Consider the following 26091-nt stretch of genomic DNA (forward strand, 5'->3'; position numbering starts at 1 on the left):
AGTCCTATTACTCTTCCTCCTCTTTAAGCAAAAAAAAAAAAAAAAAAATCATTCAAGGTCTAGAATAGTTCTCCCCAGGAATCCTGCTTCAGCCCTCTCCTTGGCTAGATGTTTGTATCTCCTCAAGCAAGTTCCTCCTTGTTTACTCATGTGGCTGTATTGCCTTGGGTGAGTGGCAGGTGATGAGAGCTGCCTATGGAAATCTAATTGTGTCAAGCTCATTATAGCCTTATATAATCTGATTGCACCACTTAGAGCCAGACCTTTCTCATATCTGGGGTCTGTCTTCATTACTTTCTAGAGATGAAAGATTCTCCTGTTCTCCTCTGTGGCACTTCTTTTAATCTTATCTTACCCTGAGCTCTATTAAAGCAACAGATTGTCATATCCAATGCACTGTATCATTTAATCATTTCTCACAAAGGATAAAGAGGTTTGTGATGTATTAACAGAACCATACCCAACACATGAAAATTGTTGGGGCCCTTTGGCTTGGCTTTGAGCTCCTGAGGGCCAGGACATGTGGCTTATGCATATTTTTATCTTTGGCACCCAGCACAGGGCTTTATGCTTTGCTCAAGCAGTTTCTGTTGGCCAAGGAGGTAAGGAGGATAATCACATATGGTTGGATAGACATTTATGCTTATTAAGCCATTGGTACAAGCTTGGTCCTTGATCCTTGGACTGGTCAGTTTTACTTTCTTCTCTGACCATAAGTATGATATGAAAGTTAGGAGAGCTTGGAGGTTTTCTATACCATATCAATGAATGAATGAATGAGTGAATGAGTGAATGAAGTGTATGAGGGAAATGATTTATTCAGGGCAATGTAGTGGACTAGCAAGCTTGGGCCTTCCTTCAAGCCAAGTGCTGCTTCCATGGTACCTTCTCCTCCACCTCCCCTGAATTTCTTTCTTCTTCTTTTTCTCCTTCTCCTTCTCCTCCTCCTCCTTCTTCTTCTTCTTCTTTTTTTTTTTTTTTGTGGTACTGAGAGTGAACCCAGGGGCACCCCATCCTACTGAGCCAAACCCCCAGACCTTTTTATTTTTCATTTTGACACAAGGTCTTGCCAAGTTGCTGAGTTTGGTCTCAATTTTGCAATCCTCCTGCCTCAGCCCCCTGAATCACTGGGATTACAATAAGATGCCCCTGCACTTGGTTTCCTTCCCTGAATCTCAACTGCTATCACACAAGTTTCTAAAGTTGAAGAGCAAAGCCCAGGAAACTGCATTTTTGACAGATGTGGAGATTCCAGGGTTGGAGAGAGCTGGAAGGAGGATGCTGCTTCCCCGGTACAGTTTGAAACACTGTTATGATCAAGACCATAATCCTAGGAAATCTTGTGACGCCTTTTAAGACTGAGTGCTTTCTAGCTGTCTAGCCATTGGGTGCCCTTTGGCCATGAGTGTTTATATCTCTTGCTCCAGAAGAAGCAGAAGAAAGAAAGAATTGGAAGGGCCAAAAAAGAAAACAGGCAGTGGCACCCTAAGGCATTATCTAAGAGATACTAAAACTTGAGCTTACATAAAAACCTGTGCATTTGACAGTAGCTTCATTTGTAACAATTGAAAACTAATCATCCCAGAAGTTCTGCAACAAACAGTTATACTGATGCATCCATATTATGGAATACTACTCAGCAGTAAAAATGAATGGCTATCAATACACACAATTTGGGTTGAAACTCCAGGAACTATGCAGAATTTAAAAAGTTAATTTCCAAAAGTTACCTACCATATGAATTCATTTATGTGATATTTGGAAGTGACATTTTATACGTGGAGAACAGATATGTGGTTGTTGGGTTAAGATGGGGTGGATCTAGTTATGAAAGGGCGATACAGGGTCCTCATGGTATTGGAAGTGTTCAGTATCACTGTCATCAGACTGTGGTGGTCCGCACAAACTTAGGTAATGAAATTGTAAAACACTTGCAGGTAAACAGATGGAGTTAGAGAAGATAACGCTAAGTGAAGTTAGCCAATCCCCAAAACCCAAATGTGGAATGCTTTCTCTGATAATAGGAGGCTGATTCATAGTGGGATAGGGAGGGGGAGCATGGGAGCAATAGATGAACTCTAGATAGGGTAGAGGGGTGGAAGGGGAAGGGAGGGGCATGGGGTTAGAAATGATGGTGAAATATGATGGACATCATTATCCAAAGTACATGTATGAAGATACAAATTGGTGTAAATATACTTTGTATACAACCAGAGATATGAAAAGTTGTGCTCTATATGTGTAACATGAATTGTAATGCATTCCACTGTCACATATAAATAAAAAAATAGTTTAAAAAATTGTAAAACACATACACAGGTACAAGTAAAACAGGCAATTTGAATAGATTGGTGAATTGTATGAGTGTCCATACCCCATATAATATTTTACTATACAGTTTTTTAATATGTTTATTTTGTTTATTTAGTTTTTTATTTTTTGTGTTGCTGGGGATTGAACCCAGTGCTTCATGCGTGCTAGGCAAGTGCTCTACCACTGAGCCACAACCCCAGCCCTTACTATACAGTTTTATAAAATGTTGCCCAAACTGGGGAAAACTATACAAGGGATCTCTCTTTATTCTTTCTTATTCTTACTGGGGATTAAAGCCAGGGGTGCTTAGCCACATCCCCAGCCCTTTTTTGTATTTTTATTTAGAGACAGGGTCTTGCTGAGTTGCGTAGGGCCTCACTAAGTGCTGAGGCTGGCGTTGAACTCTCGATCCTCCTGGTACAGAACCCCAAGCCACTGGGATTATAGGCATTTGCCACTGCATCTGACTCTCTGTATTATTTCTGAAAACTACTTGTGAATTTATAGTTACCTATTGAAATATCCCATCATAAACAAAGGATATGGGCATGCACCAGAGCTGGACAAGGGTCCAAATGTCCCTCTGCCCATGCACTGCAAGATCTCCCCACTTGACCTCTACTTCTCTTGACTCAGCATGCAGACTGAAGCGAACCAGTGTCCACAGATAGAGATGGCAATGTGAACTTCCTGCACTCAAGTCCTCTGGGCTGGAGCTTACCTCTGTGGCCTTGATGGCCCTCAGCCATGATGTCTAGCTGGGGACTAACATTAATCTCCCTGACCTCCTTCCTCCCAGGCCCAGCTCTCCACTCCCATGAAGTACCTGGGCCTGCCTGTCTTGGCTCACCAAGACAGACTCGGCCTGGAAGCAGGCAGTATTGTTTTTTTCTTCTCACAGGAAGTCCAAGGTGAAAGAGACAGAGCAGAGCAACCTTGAGGAGAAACAGTATCCAGGCGAAAACACTGTAAATATTTATTCTGATTTCAAAGGGAGATGAAGAAGGAGAGGAGGGTGGGAGGGAGGGACAGCCCAGCCCTCTTGAGCAGCAAGAGGGAGGAATAAGCCAGATTGACTCCTTCTGGATTCTAATCACACACAATGAGCTTTATTCAGTCCCAAAGGGACACATTCACGGCTATGTTCTTTGCAGATGAGATGCTCTAAGAAGTAGGTAAGAGTGTGGGTAGGGAGGGGGGCAGGGGCTGTAGGAGCGACCTAGAGCCCAGCTGCGATGGACTGTTCCATGTGAGCAGAGAATTCTTGGGAATCCCACCTGCTATGCCCAAGAAACCTACGTCAGCTTGGGGTGGGGGGTGGGAGGGTGTATATGTGACAGGATTCCTGGATCTTCAGCCTTAGGCTTCATATCCAGAAACTGGATATGAGTTTCCAATTTCCCCCTGCCCCTTTATTTAGAACTGTGTAATGAATTTAGACATTGTTCAAATTTGCCAGCTGACTCCAACAGGGAAGGAGATAAGACTATTTCATTTCTGAGATGGCTGGGAGCCGGTGGGGGAAGGGCAATCCTGACCTTGGGTGAGACAGGTGCTAGAAAGGTCGGAGAGGACAACAGAAGAGAAAATCATGAGGCTGATGACATTAAAGAACAGGTCAAGATAAGTAAAAATAAGTTTAGCACAGGAAGAGGGGGACAGGACCACAAGGGCACAAGATCTGTTGGAGGTAAGAAACAAGGGTTACCATATAATTAGAAATTGTGTATCTTTTATTATATATTATTCTATGTAAAATATAATAAGTGTTATACATTTTGGAGCTAGTGTTCACAAATTTGTGGCTCTGTCACAGATAGTATATACAGATCTGTTCTGAAATTCTGGAGTTCTTTGATCCAGACTGAAGCCGTACCACTGCCTAAGGCTTATCCTTACAAGTGGGAGGAAATAATAGGCCTGCTCATAGTAGATGCTCAGTAGATGTTTGTATTGTAAAGGAATGAAAGAAAGCCTAAAATAAGGAGACAAAAGCCCAGGCCTCTATAAGCCAATCTTTTAGTGAGGTTCCCTCCTGGCCTTTGTACCCAGAGGCTCTGACCCTGCCACTTGGAGGCAGAGATGCTGCCGGTGGGTACCCTGTTTTGGCCCAGATCAGGAGGGAAATGGAAAACTGCCCTCAGCCCTTTCCTTTTGGGAACACTGGTACAAATTCCTGCCTTACGTTCACTAGCCAGATGCCTTAGAAACTCAGGGGAGTAAGAGCTGGCTGAGAGGGCTAGTTGTTCTAGAATGGAGGTTGAGGGCGAGTTGTGCAGGAACATCCTCAGAGCCCAAGCCTTTCTACGTGTGGCTCCCTTGCACTTTGCCCTTCTCCATTGACTTTGGGAGTGCACACTGGGCATAATTTAGACCTTTTCTGAGGACTGGTGGTGAGCCCATCAGTTAAGTTCTGTGCCTTCACCCTATGACACCCTGAAGGTTACTAAAGCCTGATGTGCCATTTATCCCTGAACCCAGTGGCCTCAGATTGTTCTCCTTTCATGGTGTTCATTTTTCTTCTTGGCACAGTTATTTTTGTCACTAGATTTTGTATAGGCTATTATATTAAAACAGAACTGTGTTTACCAGCAAGCTCTTGGCTGGGAGAGGGTGGAGCCAGGGACCAAGGAAGTGCCACAGAATATCCAAAAGGGGGATGATCAGCTTATGGATATTGGAGGGTCTGTTGCATTTTGCAGCTAACTGGGGCTGGAATTAAGGACACGGTGGGCAGTTAGGGACACAAGGCTACCTTACCTTCCCCAGTCAGAGGCAGCTATATAGCGATCCTCCAAAGGACCCCAGGCCTGACAACCTACCTGTGCCCCCTCCCCTTCATGCCACCCCCGCCGCCATTCCTGGGTCCACAACTTACCTTTTGTGCCCTGCGTTTATCGGCTCTCTGATTCTGGTGGTAAATCCTGCTGAAGTTGGAAACAATCACAGGGACTGGCAGAGCAATGACCAGAACACCACTCAGGGAGCAGATGGAGCCGAAGATCTTTCCTGCAATTGTCTTGGGCACCATGTCTCCATATCTGAGAGAGAGAGAGAGAGAGAGAGAGAGAGAGAGAGAGAGAGAGAGAGAAAGAAGCAGAGTGTAAGGAAGAAAGGGACCATTTGGGGACCAAGTCAGGCTTCCCAGCCAATTCACCCATTTTTTGGTTTGTTCAAATATTGTTTAGAGTGCCTACTATGTGCCAGGTCCAGTGATCCAACCTAGGAGTGAACGAAAGAGACCGGGTCTTTACGTTCACAGAGCCAACTTCCTACAAGGGACCATACACAGGAAAGTGAGTATGTCAACAAAAACTAGAGCTTGTAGTTTTTTCTAGAAAGAGAATAGAGATAGATGCCGTGTCGGGTGGCAGTAGTGTGGTCAGAGAAGGCCTCTCTGAGGCTGAAGGTGAAGGGTCCAGCTATGCAAATACCTGGGCACGAGTGTGCCAGGTGGGAGAACAGAAAGTATAGAGGCCCTGAGGCAGTAGGAAGGAGGATGACTCTTTCTAGAAACTGTCCATCGGCCAGTGGGACTGGAAACAGGGAGGGAGGGGGAGAGTGATGTCAGAGGAGGTTGAGGGACAGGCCAGGCAGAGCATGCAGTAGTGCAGTGGGTCACGGTGAGGAGTACGGACTTTATCCCAAGTACAGTGGGAAGACATGGGTGAATTTTAAGCCAAAGAGCAATAAGGTCTCATTTATGATAATAAAAATAAAATAATAAACCTGCTTTCTATTCCTGTGGAGGTTTATAGGTGACAAAGCACTCTTACAGATTGACTTCTCATAAGCCCCTGAGCCCTGTGAACTCTGCCCTTAACCCCACCTCACAGATGCAGGCGCTGAGGCTCAGGGACATTGCATTAATTGCCCTTCTTCCCTCAGACGGGCTTAAAATCCACTTCTATTGCTTTTATTTTCTATTGACCACCCTGGTCTCAGAGCGGGACCAGTATCTGGAACTCAGCCCCTTAAGCTGTGAAGCCACATTGGGACAGTGCCGGTTCCTCTCAGAGCTTGGAGAAACTCTCTTAAGGTACTTCACACCCTGGCAGCTGCCCGCTGGGACTGGCGTGGTCTGGCTCCCACTCAGCCCCAGGCAAGCTGGCCAGAGTCTCTCTCCTCCAATCAATAAGATGCTCTCCACAGTGGTTAAGTGTTTAGCCTCCTCTTTATTGAGATAATTTAAAGGCCTTATTAAGCAAAGAGCTGTGATAACTCCTCTGGCCAAAGCCAGAAACATTATCTCCCCTGCCTCTTAGCAGAAACAGGCTTAGCATGACCACGAATGGTTGTTGCTGAAGTAGGCTCAAAGTCACTTGTCCTGAGGGGACCCTGAGAAGATGTGGAAGGGGATGGGCAAGCTGTTTCAGAATTCTAAGGTCCTCACCCAAACGGCTAAGGGCTTTGTGGAGGGTGCAGCAGAGGTTGATAGCTGTAGGGTAAAGAATGGATGATCTCATTGAAGCCCCTCTATCCCCTGTGAAGCAGGTTCCTGTTTTGAGAACTGCCTTCTTCCTCCTCAGAGTCGAGGCCTTTGTACTTGCTCAAGGGTCCTCAGACACACACTAACATCAGAGCTTGCTATGCTCCTCAGGGCTCTTTGCAGGCCAGATTTGCCTTCTTGGCCATGACATGCAGGGCAGGCTTTAACTGAAGAGGTTGAGAAGGTGGATTCTGCAGTGAGATAACCTGGGTCCGAGAACCCCATCCCACCATTAGTCACTGTGTGACTTTAAGGGACTGTTACTTGGGTCCTCTTTTTCCTTATCTATAAAATAAAGATGAGAAGATGAGAATAGTAACCTGTATCACAGTCCCACTGTGACATATCCAGCTTCCATCTAGGCATTCTGGAATCCATAATCTCCATTGGTGGGAAACTCTAAAAACACAGTTAATTGTCCCAAGTTCAAAGAATCACAATGCTGGAGAAAAGCAAGCCACCCCTGGGATTAAGCTGGGATTTTCAGATGACCCAGCTGAGAGGCAGTCATGGCCTTGGAGGAAAATGAAGTGTGGCAAGAGCATACAAGACCAAAGCTGTTTCAGAGTGACCAAGGCTAGTGGAAATGCCAAGGTCAACAGAAAGATTGCTTTATCCATTCGAAGAAAGAATGAGGAGGGGCTATGTCCACTGCTGAGGCAAGTGGTCTGCCAGTAGCCTATGACAGAGGCACAGCAAAACAACCTCAGTACCAGGTGTTTCTGCCTTCTCCTCTCTGAAGAATGAGCCTCATCTTGGAAAGGCTGGGACAAATGTCCATAGGAAGGATCTGGAGCTAGCTGGAAGTTGGGGAGTGGACTTGCATCACAGGCCCACGTGGACCCTGGGACATGGGAGGACTGTGCAGATGGGGATGCAGAACCACTGCTCATGATCTCTGAGAAATCATGGTACAGCAGAGAAATACCAAGAGAATAGAGATGGAAAACTCTTGCATTTATATTTTTAAAGAAGGGGAAAGGAGAACTGAGAAACCACAGGCCAACAGGCTTGGCATCCATCAATTCTGCCATAGCATTGCTGGCAGAATGTGAGAGCAGATTATTAAGTGGACAGCTTGGGAACACTTGGAAAATAATTCGTGTTGGTTTGCTATGCACACGTCTTGCCAAATTAACCCGATTTCTTGTTGTGAGAGCAAGGTTAACTGGCTGATGGATCAGGAGACTGTTACAGACCTATTGCATCATAATTTGAGCACGATGTGTTCTCGTCCCAGTTCTTTATACCCTTGACAAGCTTAGGAAGGTGGTGTGGATAGCAATGTAGTTATTAGGGGGTTGAGTAACCATCTCTAGACTTCTGGAACTTCTTTAAGATTGTCAAGGGGGATTCTATGCCAGCAAAGAAAGCTCAGAGTTTCCAAGCTCACAATTTTTGCAAGGATTGACTTTAGTGAAACAGTAAGTGAAACAAAGAGTGGATCTAAAGTTAGGTCTCCAGTGGTGTGTTCCAGTATTTTTCAACAACTTGTATAAAGCCAGAGGGAGGCAGCATGGCCTAATAATTGAGAGAGGAGACTGGACTCAGATGTGAGTTTGAACCCTATCCCTGTATTACTTACTAACTAGCTTAATGGTACTGGGCCATTTAATTTGACCCTGTGCCTCCTGTATCTCCAGAGTTGTAATAGTAATTCAGAAAAAAACCACTTCACTCAGTATTTGGGTGACTGTAAATTCTCTATAAATAGCCAGTGTGGTGGGCTCCTATTTTTTTTTTTTTTTTGTCTATGAAAAATCCTAACTCATCTAGGACCTGTGCCCCACCCACTATTATAACATAAACTCTGCACAGAGGAGCCACCATAGTCTTGCAAACCTTCCCCTCTGCTCCTTCTGCCCTACTCAAAGTAAGTTCAAAATAGAGCATCTGACCTAAGCTGGGTCAATGGTTTCCTTTTCTGGGTTTATTTTTCAACAGCTTTATTGAGATACAATTGACATACCATAAAATTTGACTTTTAAATTAATCACTGCAATAGTTTTTTTTGTGTTTAATTATATAGTTATATTTCCACCATCACAGTCTAGTCTTAGAATATTTTCATAAGCCCCCCCCCCCAAAAAAAAAAAAAAAACCACCTTGTGTTCATTAGCTGTCAGTGATCATTCTGCACCCTTATTCCCTGGTGACCACTGATTCTCTCTCTCTAAATTCCCTGTTTTGGATGTTTTATCTAAATGAATCATAGAATGTGTAGCCTTTGTGTCTGATTTCTTTCACTCAGCATAATGTTTATGCACATATCAGTAATTCATCCTTTTTGATGCTCAATAAATAATCAACTGTATGGATATATACCATACCATATTTTGTTGATCCATTCATCAGTTGACAGATAGTTTGGTTGTTTCTACTTTTTATCTATTACAAATAATATGGCTGTAAACCTTGGCCTAGAAAGCTTTTGTGTGGCCATGTTTTCAGTTCTTTAGGAGTCAGATGGTAACAGTATTTAACAATTTGAGGCACTGCCAGACTGTTTTTCAAATGCACCATTTTTATGTTCCCACAAGTGATGAATGAGGGGTCCAATTTCTCCTTACCTAAGACAACCCTTATTACTGTCTGGCTTTTTGATTATAGCTATCCTGATGAGTATGAAGTGGTATCTCAGTGGTTTTATTTATTTATATTTTTTATGCTAGGGATTGAATCCAGGAACACTTTGCCACTGAGTTACATCCCCGTGCTTTTTGTGTATTATTTCGAGACAGGGTCTCACTAGGTTCCCAAGGTTGGCCTCATGCTCCAGAGTCACAGGGGTTACAGGTGTGGGTACTGCTGGGCCCGGCATCTCAGTCTGGTTTTGATTTTCATTTTTCTGACGGCTAATGATATTGAGCCCCTTTTCCTCTTTCCTGGATTATACCTTTGGGACCAGATCAATCTCCTTCAAAGGAAGAAACTGCAACAAATATAGCTCTGGAGTTGTTGGCAGCTATGCTTTCTGCCATTGGAAAAAACCAGGGCGAAGTTAGAGAGGGAGAAGGCTGCCATGTGGAAAGAGATGCAAGGTGGGAACAGAAGTTGTGGAGTTTGAGTTCCTGTGACAGTTCTTACGGAAGGCCAGCTTGACCTCTGACCTTTCTGTGGTTCATAGTTCAGTCCTTTGACGCTGCTTACTGACAAATTATTATTGTTGCTTAAACATCTTTCTTTTTTTTAAACCTTCTTCCATTTGGATCTGAAGATAATTATGATGATGATGCTACTACTGATTGTTTTAAGATCATTTTTTCCAATTTCTAAATGACAGAGCTACTATGAATTGGAGTCTTTAGGAGTCAAAAGGATTTTAACAGGTTGTAATCATGGGAGAAACCAACCAGCTTCATTTTAACAAAGACAAATGACACCACCAGCATTTTGATTCAAATAATCAATGACTTGTATAGCTGATGGGAGGGACCTGGTTTCACAGGAGTCTATGTTAACAATCACAGGGGAATTTAACTTCAGCAGCGTTGGCCACCAGTAATAGCTGCTAAAACTTTAATTTAGCAGAAAAGGGGAGTAGGTAGGCCAGCCTCTCTCCTTTGTGCAGGCTGCTGGGTTGAGTTCCAGGCGCTATCGGACATTGGACATCAGTGCACTGGCCTGAGTCCCAGAGAAGGACACTGGGATTTGAATTATCTGGAAATCATCTCAAGGGAAACAAAAGGTCAGGAATGCCTGTCCTGAAGAAAAGGGGCTGGGGACAGAAGCATGGAAGCCAGCAGTGTACAGAAGCCTTTCTTAAGATCTGCATCAGCAGGACTCAAAACAAGCTGCCCTGTCAGAGAGGGAGAACCCTCTACTGCATTTCAGCTGGGCTAGTTTGTTTTACATTGCCCTGCTCTTTCATTTCCAGCTTCTCCTGGGCTGGGTGGGGTGGGGGTGAGGTGTCAGGTGTCAGGAAGATATGGTCCTGGAAGAGGGCTCTGGGAGTCAGTTAGACATTACCCCCTTCTCTACATACCCCCTAACCCCCAGCAATACAGTATTGTGGTCCAAAGCCCTCAGAGCACCAGACTGCTTGAGGTGAATCCTGGCTCTGCTGTTCATTAGCTGGTCCACCCTGGGCATGTTACTTACCTTCTCTGTCCTTGGTTGCCTGGCAACGATAAAATAATGGAATGTACTTTACAGAGTTGTTGTGATAGATTAAATGAGTTACTATTTGTAAAAGTGCTCAGCCTGGCACATAGGAAGAGTGTTATGAGTGTTTATTAAACAAGTCCTGGATCCAGACCACCATTGTTTCCAGACTGTACTTCTGCAAAGGGCTCTTAACCAGACTTCTCACTTCTACTTCTGTTCCCCTTGAATTCATAAGCATGTTCTTCAAATGCAAATCCAAGCACAGTCATTCCCCTGCTCAAAGCATTTCAATAAATGTTTGTGGAAAGTACAAGTTAATGAGTGAAACCTACCTTGCAATGTTGGTGTAAAGACTATGTGCCTGTTAGACTGCAAATGCTCATTAAGCTGTAGCTAATTATAATCGTAATGACCATGACGGGCAGGGACATTTCTCCCACATTCTCTCCTAGATCCCACCTGAGCAGGAGCACTGTGGTGCGGAGCTGATGGTGGCTAAGTCCTGATGGATTCTTGGCTTATTTTCTCTGTGGAATTTCTTTTTTTTTTTTTTTTTAAATTTTTAATATTTATTTTTCAAGTATCGGCGGACACAACATCTTTGTTTGTATGTGGTGCATGAGGATCGAACCTGGGCCGCACGCATGCCAGGCAAGTGTGCTACCACTTGAGCCACATCCCCAGCCCCTCTGTGGAATTTCTTAGAGAGAGATTAGAAAAACAAAAATAGAAAAGCCATGACCTAGGGGAATAACGACTAAAAAAAAAAAAAATTAACTAAATCCAGAGAGTTATTCACTTGTCTTCCTCCATCCATGACAAGGAGGACTCTCTTCTAGGCCCTACCCCTGCTTTGAGGGCGGGGATGGTAAAGGGGAGGGAAAACCCTTCCGGAAGGCTACAACCCAGGTACAGGTGAGCTAGGTGCTCACACCAGACTCAGGAAGCCACCCAGACCCCACCTGGGGTCAATGAGGAGCAGCTGAGCAGGTGGTGAGGGACCTAGGACTGCATGCTGCTCTGCCTCTCTCTCCTCGAGCATCCTCGGTAATCCACAGTGATGTCTGGGCTGAGGCAAGAGCAGAGAAGCTTACCCTCCTAATATGGAAGACTAATTAATTTGTATTAGGGCTTAGGGATAATTAAACTTTTTATCTGAACTTAAGCTGCACAAACCACCCGTCTTGTACAATTAATTGCTGCCTTCATTTCCTCCTCCAGGTGCCAGGAGATAAGTGCAAGCCAGGCTCCCCTGTCCAATTCTGCCTGCCTCCCAGTCAGGGACAAGGCTGCCCGTCTGCTGGGGAATCTGCGCTTACTGGAGACCACGACGCAGCCCATTTAGGGGGCTCAATCAAAGACACACTAGTGAGTGTCAGGAAGGAGGATGTCCCAGCCTCATGCCACGCCCACTCCTGCACCCACCTTCAGCCCTGGGATGCCCCTGAACTTGGCTTCCTGGAGACCCTGGTGTGTGTGGGTGGGAATGGGGGAGTGGGAGGGGAAGAAGCTGTTTTGTTGGGCAGAGTCAGGGTGAAGAATGTTCTCGGAAGAGCCTGGGCCTCCATAATGAGTTCCACAGACTTATCTGAGGCTTCCTGTCTGTCCAGGGGCAAAGGACAATTGTAGACCACCCTGGAGGACACTGAAAACACCAGCCTGGATTGATGGCGTTTGCCCCTTGACACCAGTGCATCCTCTTTCAGGGTCCAAGTCCCATCCTAGGTAGCAGCACTGCTGTCCTCTGTGTGGGTGTTTTAACCTCACCTCATGTCAGGTACTGAGCATATAACATTTCGTTTGTTCCTTCCAGCAACCCAAAGAAGTAGATACTATTAATATGCTTATTTTACAAATGAGAAAATTGAGGCACAAACTGGTCAAGAAATATAGGCTGGATGTAGCTTAGAGGTAGAGTATTTGCCTAGCATGTGTGAGTCCCTGGGTTTAGTCCCCAGCACCACACACACACACACACAGCAATCTGACTATATGACTGAGGTTATCATTTAGTGTCAGTTGCAGAACTGAGACCTGGACCTGGACTCTACTACTAGTTACTCTGGTCCAAAGCTGTGGCCCCTGAGAAGTCAACATGTCAAGCAGCAGTCAGATTAGAGGGAAAGGAGAAGAAAACTTCAGAGGTAATCATATTTAGGGCATCTGTTTAGTCATAATTCTTTCCCTACTCTTTTTGGTACTTTGTGGTACTGGGGATTGAACCCAGGGCCTTGCAAATGCAAGGCAAGCACTCTACCAACTGAGCTATATCCCCAGCCCCTTTCCCTACTCTTGATTCCCAAGGAGGGAACTTGGGAAATGAAAGCTCCGTATCAGTCCTCCTTTCTACCAACACCCCCTCCCCATTTCCACCCCTGCAGCTGGGTGTTCTCCTGCTCACCTGCAAAGTGAGTCCTAATTGTGAAACCAGGAGCCAAAAGGCTAGGTTGCCTTTTGGAACCTTGCAGATCCTCTGAAAACCCACCTGGGAATGGACTCAGAGGGGAGAGAAGAGGCTCAGAGCAGGAAGTCTAATAACAATCGCAGCGACAACTCAGCAATAGTTTATTTTTACTTGGCATCAATATGAGCTGTTCAATCTTCACAACAACCTTAGGACATATTAGTCTCATTTTTCAGATGAGAAAACTTGGAGAGGTTAAGTAACATGCGCAGGATCATCAACTAATCTAAGCTGGTCTTCCAAACCAGGCTTGTCTGACTCCAGGCCCTTCTACTTTCACAGTACACCCTGCTTCAGGAAGAGGGAGATGAACCAAAGGGTTTGCTAATCCACTGGATTAAGAATAGTCTCAACACAGCAGAGGGGCCCTCAAGTGGGTGTGATTCCTGAAACCCTGCTGGAGGCTCTCAGGTGCTAAGGGAGATGTCTCTGGGATCTGCCTCTAGAGATTCTTGGAGAAGGGGCTGTGTCACTCTTCCTGGTCATTGGTGGGTTGGCTGTACCCTGCAGTGTCACAGCCAGTCTCAGCTTCAGGCTCTTGACAAGAGCTAGACATCACTCTTGGCCTGTGGCAATCTTCTCCTTGCCTTGCCACCTCAAGGGCAATTGTGCTGAGTGATAAAGCTGATGCTCAGAGTTGGTGGTTCTCAAACTTAAGTGTGTATCAGAATTTGCCTGGAAGGCTTGGTAAAATGTATATTGCTGGGACCCAGAGTATCACTTGAGAGTTTGCATTCTAAGTTCCTCAGTGACAGTGATGTTGGTGATAGTGGGATCACACTTTGAGAATCACTGCTTGAAACCATGTTCTCCTGTGGTTCACAGATTTGCAGATTCATAGACTGCCAGCTTCAGACCAGTCATTACACAATGAAGAAACCAAGACAAGCCAGGAGCATGCCTGCAATCCCAGTGGCTAGGGAGTTTGTGGCAGGAGGATCACGAGTTCAAAGCAGCCTCAGCAAAAGTGAGGTGCTAAGCAACTTGGTGAGATCCTGTCTCTAAATCTTTAAATAAAATACAAAATAGGACTGGGAATGTGACTCAGTGGTCGAGTGCCCCTGAGTTCAGTCCCTAGTACCCCCACAAAAGAAAGCAAGACAAGGTCATACATAGAGGGAGAGCCTGCCTGATAGTTCAGAGGGATGTCCTGACCATTGTGTGTGCACGTCTCACACACACACACACGCCTGCACTAGTCCACACATTTCTACCCTCTTGACTGATTCATTAAACATCTGAGGGGCATTTACCTGTGTCCATACTTTATTAGGCTCTGGGATACAAAGCTAGTTAGACAGGCATGTCCCTGTCCTCGAAGAGCTTATGACATCATAGGGAAGACAGACAAGTTAATCATGATGCTAGCCCAATGTCACAATGCGAGGAGAAGGATGTATGCAGGGTCCTTTGTAAGTGCAAAGGAGGGGCCTCTAAATCCAACTGGAGGGGGATCAGAGGCTCTGCCGGGGGTGGAGGCACAGGCGGATCCTGAGCCGTGAGGGAGTTATGAGAAAGTGCTGGCTGGATTAAAAGTAGCTGGGAGATGAGGCTGGAGCTGTGGTCCCATGACGGGCCTTCTAGGTTAATCCAGCTGACTCCGGAAAACAATGGGGAAACAATGAAGGATGTGAAGCAGAGGATGGGTATGATCCAATAGTCATATTTGAAAGATCACCCTGAAAACACCGAGAGCGGATGGGATGGGGATGAAGTCAACCAGTTAGTAGGCTATTGCACCTGTCCAGGCAGGAAATGATGAGGCTTGAACCGTGGCAATGGGGCTGGAAAGGAGGCACCAGGTGAGAACTACTTAGGAAGCAGAATCTGCTGGACTGAGTAACTGACTCGTTAGGGGGGTGATGGGGGGAGGGGAGGATCCTGGAGGGACACTCGGGCTTGGGAAGTGGGGTAGCTGCTGTGTACGTCTCCAGCCAAGCTCCGGCCCTTCCCTTTCGCTGCCCACTCCTGCCAACTGTGCTCCTCAGTGCTCGCAGATGCACTGGGCTCCCCCATGACTCCAAGCCTCTTCCTCCCTGCTGGCGTGCCCTGCTGTCTCTCATTCTTTGCCAGGAAACTCATCTTTTCAGATGTTGTTCCAATGTCACCTCCCGAGGCTCCCCCTGACTCCTCTAAGCAGAGTACCACTCATTCCTATCTTCCACTCCCATTGGAGCACATACCTCTTTATGCCCTGATCAAGCCTCCCCAAACGTCTGTTTTCCCCTCTGGGATAAGAGCAGTCTGAGGACAGGACTATCTGTGCCTGAATCCCTGGTGCCTAACATGTTGTGTGATGCACAGCAGGGATTCAATAGTTCGTGAGTGTGTGTGTGATAAAGCAACTTCCCCAGAGTGCGTTCCATCGACTGGATTGGCTCCCAAGGTCAATTCTTTCTTGAAGCAAACCACAAGCTCCAGGAAGGCAGAAACTGTGTCCTCAATACTTACAACCATGTCTGGTACATGATAGGCACTTGTGATATTTGCTGAATGAGTGAATGAACTATGAATAGATTCTCAATGGCATTTGCTCACTTCAGACCAGATCATCAGAGGACCCATCTGCTACCAAACATCTACAGTCTGAATATGCTTTTGACGCATCATGGGGTTTACTTGACATAGGAGAAATTTTACCCCCAATAGAAAGGAACCAATCGTGCGGCAAAATCACAGCTGGGAGGAGGGGGCCTAAAGCAGAGGGAAGAACACTGTTGCTCTGAGGCCTAGGCCAACAAGAACCAGGTTATCTGATTGGTCAATGGGAAACTGATCCTTGGGCTAACAGCAGAAGGGGAAAACTTCAAGTTAAGTTGGGTCTTGGACAAAATCATGGCATTTGCAGGGAAATGGATGGCACTAGAGCAGATTATGCTAAGTGAAGCTAGCCAATCCCTAAAAAATAAATGCCAAATGTCATCTTTGATATAAGGAGAGCAACTAAGAACAGAGCAGGGAGGAAGAGCATGAGAAGAAGATTAACATTAAACAGGGACAAGAGGTGGGAGGGAAAGGAAGAGAGAAGGGAAATTGCATGGAAATGGAAGGAGACCCTCATCGTTATACAAAATTACATATAAGAGGAGGTGAAGGGAAAGGGGGGAAAAACAAGGGAGAGAAATGAAGTACAGTAGATGGGGTAGAGAGAGAAGATGGGAGGGAGGGGGGATAGTAGAGGATAGGAAAGACAGCAGAATACAACAGACACTAGTATGGCAGTATGTAAAAACGTGGATGTGTAACCGATGTGATTCTGCAATCTGTATACGGGGGGAAAAAGTTCATAACCCACTTGAATCAAATGTACGAAATATGATATGTCAAGAGCTATGTAATGTTTTGAACAACTAAAAAAAAAAAAGTTGGGTCTTGGAAATGGGCTGAAGTGGTTCCAGATGGTAGTACTATCAGTCTGATAGGCAAACCATTTCAGTTCTGCCCAGTGGTAAACATCCTAACTTAGGCTTTCAGAATTCCCACAGATTAAGGGGGAAAAAAAAAAACAAAACAAACTAAACCAAACCAAAACCAAAACCAAAACCAACAAGCAAAAAGAAAAAACAAGGAAGTAAACAACCATGAGTGAGAGTCAACAGAAAAAAAAAAAAAAGATGTAGACCCTGTCCCTAAAAGCTTCAGATATCATAAGTAAAGAATATCTATGAATGCAATGCCTTCAGAAAATAAAAGATGAAATAACAAAGATGAACAAGAATATCCATCAAGAACCACCAGGCAAATGTGAAAAAGCATCAAATGAGTTTCCATGTTAAAATTAATTAGGACTGAGCACAATGCCTCCCACCAACTGGTAATCTCCCAACCGAGTCCATAAAGACCTCACGTTGTCACTTACTCCAAGACATCCTTGTACCTGAGTCTATTCCTATCATGACCAGTAGGAGAGCATTAAAGACCAGGAAGTTGCCTGTACCAGCCTTGTCATCCAAACAGGTGACCAGAGTAGTGACATCACAAAGCTGAATGAAGCTGGCTTCCTATAGAGACATCATCTCTTTGGCTCACACGGCCCCCAAGAAAGACTTGGACCAAAGTAGAGAGGGTGAGAAGACAGCAAACCAATGTGAAAACCAGAGAGGGATGGAATAGCAAGTGCTAGCCACCAGCAGATGAAAACCAGGAAGAAGATGTGACCATGTAATTAGGGTCACTACCTGTTTTCAATCGATGGGATGATATCCAAACAAAAAGTGGGATTTGGTTAATGATGGTGATGGTGACATTTAAATATTCAGTCAGTTGTTCCTTGCTCTCTGGAAGTGGTTGCTCAAAGTGTGACCTTCAAGGACATTTGTAATTTGGAGGGAACAAGTAGAAGGTAGAAGACTGAGGCCCCAGACCTGTGAAGCCAACTAGCCCCTGCCTGGGGATGAGGCCCATCAGATGTGGAGAGAGCAGATGCTTTCACCTGGGGTCATGTCTCCAGGTGGGCTAAGTCATCAGCATGTCCAAGTCCTAGCCCCAATCTTTTTTTTTTTTTTTTTTAATGTTTGTTTTTTAGTTGTTGTTGGACACAATACCTTTATTTGATTTATTTTTATGGGGCGCTGAGGATTGAACCCAGGGCCTCGCATGTGCTAGGCGAATGCTTTACCGCTGAGCCACAACCTCAGCCCCCCAGCCCCAGTCTTGATTTATATGCTCTTTGGGGAGCTGAGCCATGGTCAGTCCGTCCTCCCCAATCTCAGGCCCCAGGAAACGAATCCTCATCGTCTCCCCAGACTCCCAAGGGTCTGGGGAAAGAGCCACAAGGAACAGAACACGTGTCTGCTGGAACAACAGTGCTCCCTCGGAGACCTCTCCCCGCAGGCCTGCACCATCTGCTTCTCCTGCGCCATATGTGCATCGCAGCAGCCCCACTCCCTGGGGCAGCTTCCCAGCCTTCTGCCACCCTGGGCCAGCAAGCATTTGTTGGACAGGGATGTGCTACCTCAACTCTACAAAGCAAGAGCCATGACAGGCCTTTGGTTAGGGCCACAGTGGGTACAGGTTGCAGAAGGGAGGGCTCCTATAACTTGTGCCCACTGTGGGAATGGGAGACGGTGGGAGGGGCTCCAGAACATCTTTGCGGCCAAGGTCAGGCACCACTGGCACTCCAGGGGTGAAGCACTGAGGTTGAAGTGCACGGAAGCGATGGAGCGAGGGTGCAGAAGCAATGCCCTCAGAAAATAAAAGATGAAATAACGAAGTATTCTGACAGACTTTGATTGTGGACTGAACATTCATTGTTGGTGTGGACCTTCCCTGAGGCCCAGCCTTGCCTCCACTAGCCCCCCTCCGATTCTGTCTGCTGTGGATCCCACTGAGGTGGCAGTCGGGGTGGAGACAGGAAGGAGGCAGAAATGGGCAAGATGCAAGAGGACGGGGTGAGAGGGGTCTTAGCTCCAGGCCAGGACAGATTGAGGTGCTAAGTAATTTGGACCCTATCCATGGCCACCAGGTGTCCCCATTCTTCATACACACAGCTCTCCACTGCTCATGGCCTGGAAAATCCAGGCTGCTCTAACCGCCCTTTCTGCATCTTACCTGGTTCTTCTCCCCTCCACCCTGTGCTGTTCTAGGACCACCCTCTGCCATTTTGAGGCTTCTTCTTTCTGCTCTTCCCTATCCCCAAATCATCTGATGACCAGAAGTTCTCCCTCTTCCACAAAACCACCCCTGTCTCAGTTTCAGACTTTTACGGGGTCTTGTAGGTGCCAGGTCCAGCCCCACAAGGTACAGGACCCTTTCCGTGGCAGCCCCAGCCTCTGCCCTCCCCTCCTGGTGGACTCCCTGGCACAGGCTTTGGAGTCATACAGACCTGGACTGAATTCCATGAGCTCCCTGTACCCATCTAAGAGACCTCAGGCTTCCCGGGCCTCTGTTTACTAGTTTAGAAAACAAACAGTAATAGCCTACTTTGTGGGGCTGTTATAAAAGTCAAAGTCTGTCAGAATACTTTATGAACTGGGAGGTAGCGGATGGAGCTTATTTATTCTTCTGCAAAAAACAACTTGGGCCAGGTGCCATGGTGCACGCCTGTGATCCCAGAGGCTTGGGAGGCTGAGGCAGGAAGATCATGAGTTCAAAGCCAGCCTCAGCAAAAGCGAGGTGCTAAGCAACTTAGTGAGACCCTGTCTCTAAATAAATACAAAATAGGGCTGGAGATGTGGCTCAGTGGTTGAGTGCCCCTGAGTTCAATCCCCAGTACCCCCTCTCCCCCCCAAAAAAACCCCCCAAACCAAAAAACAACTTTGGTCATGGCTGGGCTGCTCACAGTGTAGGTTTACTTGTGAGTTCTGCTTCTGCCCTTGGGAACTCCAGAGCATGTCTGTCCCACCTGCCAACACCTCAGCTCTTCTCAGTCTCCTCGGGCACAGCCTGACTCCATCTCATTTACCTTACACTGCTGCTGGTGGTTCTGCAGTTAACTGTCCCTTTTTCACGTGACCTTGAGTTTGGGAGAACGTGATGTCATGCAAAGGACACAGGCTTTGGAGTCACAAGGCTCCAGATTGCAAACCTGCGCCTCTCTCTCTCTAGTTCTGTGACTTTAGGGCAGTGATGCTGACCTCTGAGCCTTAGCTCCTTCATCTGTAAAATCTGGAATCATGACGTTTCCTGATGAGGGGTTAACAGGCTCTCGCAGATTCCATAGCACGGCATTCACATGGAGTTGGGTTCATGTCTTCCTAGCCACCAAGTTAGCTCCATGACAGCAGGCCTGGTACCCAGCTAGGCGCATCATCGGTGCATTATGAGTCTAATGTCACCATCCTGAAAAGGGGTCTTTACTTCCGCCATTCTACTTGATGGACACACCACTTTTGAGGTGGCAGACTAAATCCAGTCTGTATTTCTAAGGCAGGTTTCCTCTTAAGTCTGTAGCAGGACTAAATTCCTGGGTCCCCAAGATACTTAACTACTTCCTTATCTCAGGCACTTAAAATCCTGCTCCAGGGCCTGGGGCCAATTTATTGTTTCCATTGAGCCGTGGAAAACCCAGAAGAATCCTTTCATATCTTACAAGCTTCCAGCCCCAGGCTCAGTGCTTCTGGGCTTGGTTTGATTCAGTTTGGTAAATTTGAGTGAGTCTTGATCATTCCCCCAAAGTATTTCTTTTGCTTTGGAAGGTGGAAATGGAGCTGTGTGCTGAACTCCAGCTGGCTTGGAGCCCACCTGAGGCTGTGCTAGGGTGAGGAGACTGCTCCCATGGTCCTCAGCAGGGATGTGGCCTTGGACACCTGGCCTCTCTCTGACTTGGTTTTCTGGTTCTCTGAGCCTTTGCTTCTTTCTTTCCATCTTTTACCCTCTGGTTCTAGATGAGAGGCTCTCTGTGTGACACCCTGGCACGGCACCCTCCCCTTCTCTCCCCTGCCCTCTAGTATAAGCTGGTGACAGCAGGGGCTTTGTCTCTGTGGGTCTCCTCTGCTTCTCTGGTGCCTCGCCCAGGGCCTGCTGCTGTAGGGTTTTATTACCCATTTTATGAATAAGTGGACATTTATCTGTCTCTCTTTCAGTCTCTGCCTTTCAGACCCCCATGTAGAAGCAGATTCAACCAGCCCTGCCTGAGCTGAGACCTGATAGGATCAGCGAGGACAGTTTCTGAGCACCTGAGATGGACCTTGGGGCTGTTGCAGGTGTGTGTGTGTGTGTGTGTGTAAAATCCTCACCTATGCGGAAGCTGGACATGGACAGATCGCTCTCTGCTCATTCCTTTAAGGGAAACCCTCTGACATTCACCATTACACGCACAGAACAGGACACAGAGCTACAAGAAACCTTAAAAATCATCTGTTTTGTGCCTATTGAAGTAATCATGGGTGAAACGACGCATCTGGAATCCACTTTAAAATACTCTGGGGAAAACACGGCCACCTGTGGAAGCAGGAGATGGGTACGGGGGGTTCATTTACCATCAACTCTTCTTTTGTATATTTGAGAATTTCCATACTGAAAAAATTTTAAAAAACAACAGCAGCAGAGTCAAGAAAGGAAGCATCTGCTCGGTGTCCCTCATTTTCAGAGTCACCTGAGGGTCCTGCACAGTTTGCACATCTGGCCAACAGCCCTGCAAAGTCCCTCTTTGCTTCTCTGACTTTGCATTCTGGTGAGGCTCCTCTTAGCAGCTAGATTCTTGCTTCTTGGGGGCAGAAAATAGGACACTGGGTGGGAGCCACCCAGCCCTTCCCCTTGGAGGACCAAGGTTCACTTTGTAAGGCCCATGCCCTTGGCATTTTCCTCCTCCCCCTTGACTCTCGCTCTTTCCTGGCTCCTGCCAGGGAGATGGGATAAGGCGACAGCCAGACTCCCAGGTTTCCTTGGTGATCAGTCTCCTCCGGCCCCGGCACCGTGCATTCCTTGTTGGCCAGTATTTAATTTAGTTTAGATTCTAATGCAGACAGGAGGGAGGCAGGTGGGCTTGGGGGTCACTGTGGTGCTGACAGCAGCCCCGTAACCCTGGTGTGGCTGCACACATTACCCTGTAACTCAAGCCTCTTTGCTCTGAACCCTCCTTTTATAGCATCTATAGCCCCTGACCTTCCGTCAACCTTCTGCATCCTGGACCTAATGTGGCCGCAGTGGGCAGGGTCCGTCTCAGGGCTCCACATGGCTTCTTGGGCAGCCCCACCTGCATCCTCTGCAGGAAATACAACTGCCACTCCAAGTGCAGTTGATGGGAGGGGTTGCTGTGCTCAGCTGCTGGGGGAGAACTTGAATAATCATAACGTATGAATACTTACTGTGGCACAGGCACTGCCCCAAGAATCAGTTCTTTTAATTCTCCCGACAAGCCCAGGAGATGGGTTCTATGGTCATTCCTGTTTTTCAGATTAGGAAACTAAGGCTCAGAGAAGTTAAATAATAATGGTCAAATTGCACAGCTAATTAACAGGAGGTTGGAATTTGAGCCCAAGGGGTCTGCCTTCAGAACTTATGCTCCTTTAGGGAGGGAGGAACACAGAACAAAGGAGCACAGGTCATCCCATCTTCTGAGAACAGCCATGCTTCCCATTTCTCCTTGGTCCCCTCCAGGGCCTCAAGTGCATGGCTGACAGGCAGGAGGCACGAGAGACCCTCTCAGTCTGCTGCAGGGTGACGGGTGGATGAAATAAAGGACCCAGGCATTCTTGGCTACAGAGCAGAACTGGTTCGTGTGGAGAAGAGGGCGACTGAGGCCAACAGGCAGGGCTTATTTATTGCTTTCTCTTTGTCAAAGGGCCCCTTTCAAATGACTCAATCGACTATTAATCTTAATGGAACATCAACCCCAACAGAGAAAAGGAAGAGTACAAAAATCTGCAAGAAGAGAATGCATACATCTTAGCCCAGTCCACAGGACAGGGGCATGTGGGGACACTGTGGGAGGCAAATCTTCCAGGGCCTTCCATGTCTCTTGTCTTTACCCCTGCCCCAGACCGAGCTCCCAGTCTGCTTCTCTCTGCTCCTCTGCGGTAGGGTCCTTGCTGGGCCCTCACAGTCAGACTACTAGAACGTACCCTGGGCACTTTAATGTGTCTCCTGCATGGATGGTATGGAAATGAATCTTAGCAAATTACCAAGTTCAAAAAGGAAATTCCTAGAGGGGTGTAAATCATCCCCTCTTAAAGAGCTTGGCTCAGCAGAGGCCTTAAACTTTAGGGAAATCCACACTTTCCTTGAGAATGAAAGCCGGAAGGGGGAGAGGGGAGAGCTGCTCTCTGCCCTCTGCTCTGCTTAGGGGAAGAGTTGGAGGAGACTCTCTCTGCTGTTCAGCAAAAAAGGCCGCAACTGGCTTGTGGGGGGGCAGTGATTACAGATGTGCTAACCTTTTCATAAACTTGGAGGTCTGGGACCAATGTGTTTTGGAGTCATTTCTTGGTGGCAGTAAGAAGACGGGAGGGCAGGAAGGAGAGAGAGGAATATGAGTAGCTCCCAGACCGAATCCTAAGGCCTCAGGATGACCTTCCTCTGAGGTCCTTCTACCATGGGGTCATTTAATGTCTCCTGGTAGCACCTTCAGCTGGGTGGAGCTACCTTCTGGGAAATGGCACCCAGCCTCTGGGGTGCTCATCTGCTCTCTGTGCACTCCAGATCAAGGAGGGACACCTGTCTCCCCAAGGGGGTCAGATCTCTTTCAACAGGAACCCTCCACACGGACAGAGATCACCCACTCTCCCTGGCAGGCGATTGTCCCTTGAGGAGACTCCTTTCCACCTGGCAGTTCTGCTCTCATGGATGCGTCTGTTCATGGCTGCCATGGCCCAGCTCTCTCTTCTGTCTCTGAACTTTTGCACATGCCCTTCCAGAGCACTTTAAGTAACTTTTCTGTTCCTCTTTTCCATTCCCAAGCATTGTATAGTGAGAAAACTATGGGCTTTGGCTTTAGAACGTTCTCGATTGTTAGAGATCATAGGGGAAAATTTCTGACCCTCATTCTCTCATCGGTAAAATGGGAAAATCCATAGCTACGCACCTCACACAGTCATTGTGAGGAAAAATGGGAGCAGGGACATTGACTCGCTTTGGAAAACTAATTGATTTGAATAAAATTTTCTGCTGAGGACAAAAACAAAAAAACAAAAACAAAGCTGGATAGAATAAACATTTTCTTAAAATCATCAAAGAGATAACAGAGTAATGAGAAGTGAGAACTAGCAGAGGTAAGCCCTGTGCTCCATACCGCTCTGCCTTTAAAGAAAATCAGTTCAGCCGGGCGCAGTGGCACATGCCTAAAACCAGGGGCTTGGCAGGTGGAGCTGGCGTTGAGGCAGGAGAATCACTTGTTTGAGGTCAGCCTTGGCAACTCAGTGAAACCCTAGCTTAAAAAAAAAAAAAAAAGGCAGGGGATGTAGTTCAGTGGCAGAATGCTCCCTGGGTTCAATCCTCACTACCTCCCCCAACAAATTAGTTCAGAAATAACAGTGACAAAAATAAGCCTTGGCTTTTGCAGATTCCCCATTCCCAGTCAAGGTAGAAAACCTGAATAAGTAGTTTATTCCATTCAAAGTTGGGATGCTAAAGGGCCATCACCTCTCATGGGTTTTGCCGCCTTGAATTTGGATTCAGAAATATCCTTGGATTAAGGTGGGCCTAGACTGGTAGTCCTCCCTGGGTGTCTGGAAGAAGAAAATTAAAATGCTTTCTGGAGGAGAAATACTTATTTTAAGCTACAGATCATTCCTTCAAGTCATTTCCAAGGACATGGGCTGACAGGGCCAAAGATAACGAAGTGCACAAGGGAAGACAACACTATGAGCGAGAGCAGAATAGACAATAAAAAGACGCAGAGGATTGAAATATTGGAATCATCAGAGGATTCTGTTTACAATTCAAAGAAATAAAAGGTGGGCTTGAAAATTTTGTCAGGGAATGAAACTAAAGTGACCTACCAATTTTGAAAACTCCAATAGAAATTCTAGAACTAGAAAAGCACAACAACTAAAAGTAATGCTGGCTGGCTGGGTTTGGATGCTAATTAAACACAGTTAAAGAGAAAATTGGTGCACCTATCCAGAAAGCAGCAAATAGAAACACGTGTGCGCTTTGTACAATGCCTGGCAACACAAGTAGAAACTCAACGAATGTTCTATTCTTTCTCTACCTTCAGGTCTAAAGAAAAAGATTTCTTCTTTCAGCAAACCTTTCCTGATTCTTTCGACCTGACATCTATCACTCCAGTACTCTGATACTCTGAATTTTCTCAGTATCTCTGTGCTGGGTTAATTCATATTGATAAGAACTTATTTATTTCTCAAGATCAATGAATACAAGAGCTAAAGTTACTCCCCAAACTGTCTCTTGGTCATACGTTTCCTGGTTCACAAACCTTTTCTTTTCCTCGGCCATGATGACGTATCATGTAAAGTCTTGAGGTATTGATTCAAGGAAAAAGGGTCAGTTGAATTCCAAAATACGTTCTGCTTCCTGACCCTGTTCCCCAATCAACGCTGGGTCAAAGGTAACTGCTAACCAAAAACAGGTGCTCCAAGTTTCAGGGTAAACCAGGACGTGTGACAAGCTCTCTTAGGTCATGGTTTTATCTTCCATTGGAGCTTGTCATCTCAGTGCATTCTGGAAATTCTGATGAACAAAGCTGTGATTAAGAGTGGCCAGAGGTCGCCATTTATGCGACCAATAAAATCATCAATCAAAGAGGAGACTGCAGGCTTCATGAGAAGTACTTCTGTTCTACAGCCCCTGGCTGCCTGGGGACTTTGAGAATATCAGTGGCCTTGCCCGGGAACACTTCTTTCTGAACACTGGCTTTAAGGATCTGCCCTTCATTTACAAGCACTGGAGCAAGAGGGACAAGGAGGCCCTGAACAACCCCATTCCCTATCCCCAGTCGGGCTTATCGGAGACTCTTGACTGGAACCAGGACCAATGGCCTGTCTCAGTGGACGTGAAGAAAGGGAGAATGGTCAGCATTGGCTCTTGAAGAGAACAAGAGAGCTCTGGAAATGTTGGGTTTGAGAAAGGTTAATGAAGGGCTGTGCAGAGGATGAGAATAGGGCCTGGGCTGTTCTAGAAGGGGACAGACTGAAGGCCAGAAGGTTGCTTTGTGCAGGTGGCAAGGAAAAAAGGTGGTAGTTGTGTTTTGATTAGTAATAGCCCAAGGGGGCTACAGAATCCAACATCCTGCAACAGCTTCTGTTCCAACAGCAGAAAATTGTGCTTCTAGATTTGGAAAAATTGTGCCACCTCCCCTCCCACCCCATGTGCTAATAAAGGG

General features: G+C 46.4%; 1 protein-coding gene across 1 annotated transcript in view; it reads right to left on the reverse strand.

Annotated features, from left to right (window-relative positions):
• Kcnd3 (potassium voltage-gated channel subfamily D member 3) overlaps positions 1–26091 on the reverse strand; it is a 195713-nt gene that overhangs the window by 5169 nt on the left and 164453 nt on the right. Inside the window, exon 2 of the mRNA XM_071618187.1 lies at positions 5192–5354. Within this exon, the coding sequence (XP_071474288.1) occupies positions 5192–5354 (163 nt within the window). The remainder of the gene's footprint in view (positions 1–5191; positions 5355–26091) is intronic.

The sequence above is a fragment of the Marmota flaviventris genome, chromosome 10 (genome assembly GCF_047511675.1).
Source record: "Marmota flaviventris isolate mMarFla1 chromosome 10, mMarFla1.hap1, whole genome shotgun sequence".
NCBI classification, from domain to species: domain Eukaryota; kingdom Metazoa; phylum Chordata; class Mammalia; order Rodentia; family Sciuridae; genus Marmota; species Marmota flaviventris.